The sequence below is a fragment of the Galleria mellonella genome, unplaced genomic scaffold (assembly GCF_026898425.1).
Source record: "Galleria mellonella isolate WM207_F2 unplaced genomic scaffold, CSIRO_AGI_GalMel_v1 utg117, whole genome shotgun sequence".
Taxonomy (NCBI): Eukaryota; Metazoa; Arthropoda; class Insecta; order Lepidoptera; family Pyralidae; genus Galleria; species Galleria mellonella.
In genome coordinates this window covers 9,148,769-9,152,222 of record NW_026441980.1, presented here as the reverse complement: position 1 = coordinate 9,152,222, position 3,454 = coordinate 9,148,769, and the positions used below count along the sequence as shown (strand labels likewise).

The 3,454-nt window shown below is 33.4% G+C and overlaps 1 protein-coding gene across 2 annotated transcripts; it reads left to right on the top strand.

The window, feature by feature from the left end:
* The first annotated feature begins 784 nt into the window (after positions 1 to 784).
* Positions 785 to 1,819, top strand: LOC113511684 (endocuticle structural glycoprotein ABD-4-like). Of its 2 annotated transcripts, none has more exons than XM_026895369.3 (2): positions 785 to 947; positions 1,306 to 1,812. In XM_026895369.3, the coding sequence occupies exons 1-2, from the start codon at positions 936 to 938 to the stop codon at positions 1,690 to 1,692; spliced, it is 399 nt and encodes a 132-aa protein (XP_026751170.1). In that variant the 5' UTR covers positions 785 to 935; the 3' UTR covers positions 1,693 to 1,812. The 2 variants fall into 2 exon arrangements, with proteins under 2 accessions (XP_026751170.1, XP_031769466.1); XM_031913606.2 differs by lacking the exon at positions 785 to 947 and adding an exon at positions 1,029 to 1,218 and having other exon boundaries at positions 1,306 to 1,819.
* Positions 1,820 to 3,454: the final 1,635 nt, after the last annotated feature.

Below are 3,454 nucleotides of genomic sequence, written 5' to 3'. Positions count from 1 at the left end.
TTTGTTATTTATTAATTATAATTTTGAGAATTTAAATATATACAGTTTTGAGCGTTTTTGTTTTTTAACTTATAGTTGACCATAATCAGAATGATTTTGTTCACTATAATATTCTTTATTGCACTTAAACATAAAGTAATAATAACGATTAGAAACAATGACAATGTAAACAAAGGTGATTTTTTTTCTAAAATAAATCGTTTTAAGCATATTAAATAAATAAGAACACACTCATGACAATCTTGTACTCAATACTGATAGTAATAATTAAGTGATATTAAAAAGATGTGATTTAAAAGTTTTCTTGAAGGAACCAATAGAGGGACTTTTTTGAATGTTCATAGGATATATATATATATATATATATATATGTATATTCTATTTGATGGTTTGTTGTGTTTAAATATTTACATATTATTTATAGTGTCATGCCGATAAAGCAAAAAGTATGTTATATGCGTATACAACATTAATTACAATTGCATCTAAATTATTTTAATAAAGTTAGATTAATTTGTATGAAATATGGCTCATGAAAAGGTTATATCCAGAGTTAACTATAAGATAATTTAAAATATTATAATAATATAACTTAGAAATTTTAATATTACTATGTAGTGCACGTTTCTTTTAAAGGATTCATGAGAAGTGCTTTCTATGAGACTGTGCTGGAACTAATGAAAAGTCTGTTAGTTTTGTTGACAATTGACAACTATTACACTGCGCCCCGCCAATATGACATTACGCATTGAGGTAATGCATCTACTGTTTACTTATTTCATGGATTTTGCGACATAGCAATGAATTGTGAAATTAGTAATGCAGGGAGGTGGCCATGTGGTACTGAGTATATATAATAAAATTGTCAAGATGTATCTTCATCAGTTGACATACGGTATCTTCCCAGTTCAATTACCAATCATATAATTCAAACAATGAAAACTATTGTAAGTGTTTTATTGTAATTGTGCATACGATTATTTCGGATTACAGTTCACCTTGACAGTGTTATCATTAAGTTCAGTGACTTGAACGAATAAATCACGATTAAGTGTGTGTGGTTGAACAATAAATATGCAAATAACTCTAATCTGTATATGAATGAAACACCTACTCATTAGTGATCCAAATTTAATTCAAATTGATACAATTGGATTAATTGTGCGCTTTTTCGGTTATATTAATTCTCCTCTAACCAAACACTGTTACGAAGTGAATGTCAGTGATAAGATCGTCTTTTGTACATTACTATAGTCTACATTATGTATGGTCTTACTGGTGAAATAATAAATAATTTATTTTTAGGTATTGATATCGACTCTGGCGGCGGTGGCGTTAGCGGCTCCTCAAGGATCCCAGGCACCAACGGAGCCTATTCCTATTTTAAGACAAGACAGTCAAGTCAACGGTGACGGATCATACCAATACTCATACGAGACAGGAAATGGAATTAGTGCAGACCAGAAAGGTGACTTGAAGAAGGTTGGAGACGTTGAAGCTTTAGAAGTACAAGGACAGTTTCAATATCCCGGGGATAATGGAAACATTCAGCTGTCTTACGTTGCTGATGAGAACGGCTTTCAACCCCAAGGTGCTCATCTCCCTACTGCTCCTCCAGTACCGGAGCCCATTCAGCGCGCTCTCGCCTATCTTGCCACCGCTCCTCCTCAACCCCAACAGCCAGCTCAGTAAATTAGTCAACTGAAGCAAAGAAATACTCATAGTCATTTTGTGATATGTATTTTGTACTTTTATACCTTATTATCATGCTGTTGTAATAAATTTTTGTGATAAATAGTTAGAATTTTATTGATATATTCGAATAACAATAATGTACTATGATTGATTACTACAGCTCGGGTAATAATTCTGAACGTATTACAAAAAGAATTTGTTCAGCTGATAAGGTTTTGTAGCATATTACTACTTCATAGAGAAAACACATATATTTATATGTAAGTAGATTGTTACCGATTAATATATTACATTCGATAAATAAATTACATTGCCATTATTGTGTAAGATTTATAAAATATGAAATAAATGAAAATGCTATTTTTATATCAATATTACATAAAAGGTAGGGTGGCACGACCCCCCCCCCCCCCCCCCTAGATGGAGTGACAATCTGAAATGCATTGCAGGGAGTCAATGGATGCAGGTGGCTCAGGACCGTTCGTTATGGCATGACCGTCTATGGGGGAGGCTTATGTCCAGCAATGGACAGAAAATGGCTGAAATGATGATGACGATTCCATAATAGTATATATACAAGTTTGAAAAATATCTACTATAGTATCATTTACGAAAGTTACACTGTATATGTAAATATTGTTGATGTAGGCATTTTTAAAAAAATACTTGCTGGGTAATTGCAGATTTGAAAAAATACTTTATGAAATAGGTACTTTATTTTTTTACAATTTTTTTATTTAAAACCATAAGGGCAAGGGGTGCAACTTATAGTGCTATAATAATTTATTTTATTAATTGGCCCGTGATCATATTTTTTTTAAAATAAGTTTATAGAAATACCATCATTTGTAATCTATAAATAAATATACATAAAACAAGGCTATAATAGAATAATCAGTGGAATAACTTAATTAAAAGTGGAAACTACGTGATATTTTAAATGCCATCATTCTATACCAACGATGTAAGATAGCATTATTATTTTTATAGGATAAATAACACCTGTGGTAACGCTTGTGTGTGTGATGAGGTATTTATATAAAATTAATATTAAAAGAACAATAAACTTTAACTACCGGTTTTTAATTTTCATACTAAATTGATTACTACAATCGTACGCTGCCGTTTGTATTGCTGCTTCATTATCATCACCATTTCAGCCATTATCCGTCCACTGCTGGACATAAGACTCCCTCATAGACTGCCATGAAGAACGGTCCTGAGCCACCTGCATCCACTGACTTCCTGCAACGTATTTCAGGTCATCACTCCATCCAGTGGGGGATCGTCCTACACCGCGTTTACCCGTACGTGGTCGCCATTCAAAAACCTTTCTTCCCCATCGGTTGTCGGTTCTTCGAGCTATGTGATGTGTGCTATGAATATATTTTTGATGTATTTATTATGGCAAATTATACAAGAACTGAAAGATCGAACAGTATAATCTGACATTGAGCGTTTGTGGACTATGAGACAGTTTTTGATTTGGTCGAGACATGGGCATGACATGGTACTACGGTCCCTCCAGCGATGCCAGATTGATTGTAGGTATATCGAAGTATTGAAGTGTATGTACAGTAAGGCTACTATGTCTATCTGAATACAGAATCAGGGTACGAATTCCATCCCAGTACAGAAAGGTGTATGACAGGGTGACATCTTATCCCCGAAACTCTTCACAGCTGCATTGGAAGATGTTTTCAAACTACTGGACTGGAATAGATATGGCGAATATATCACTGACCTTCGATTTGCCGTT

What these genes read in the sequence shown, in the direction of transcription:
- LOC113511684 (XM_031913606.2), top strand. Translation starts at nt 1,102, where the DNA reads ATGAAACACCTACTCATTAGTGATCCAAATTTAATTCAAATTGATACA. An exon ending in AACACTGTTACGAAGTGAAT is followed by an intron (nt 1,219 to 1,305) that starts GTCAGTGATAAG and finishes ATTTATTTTTAG; the next exon opens with GTATTGATATCGACTCTGGC.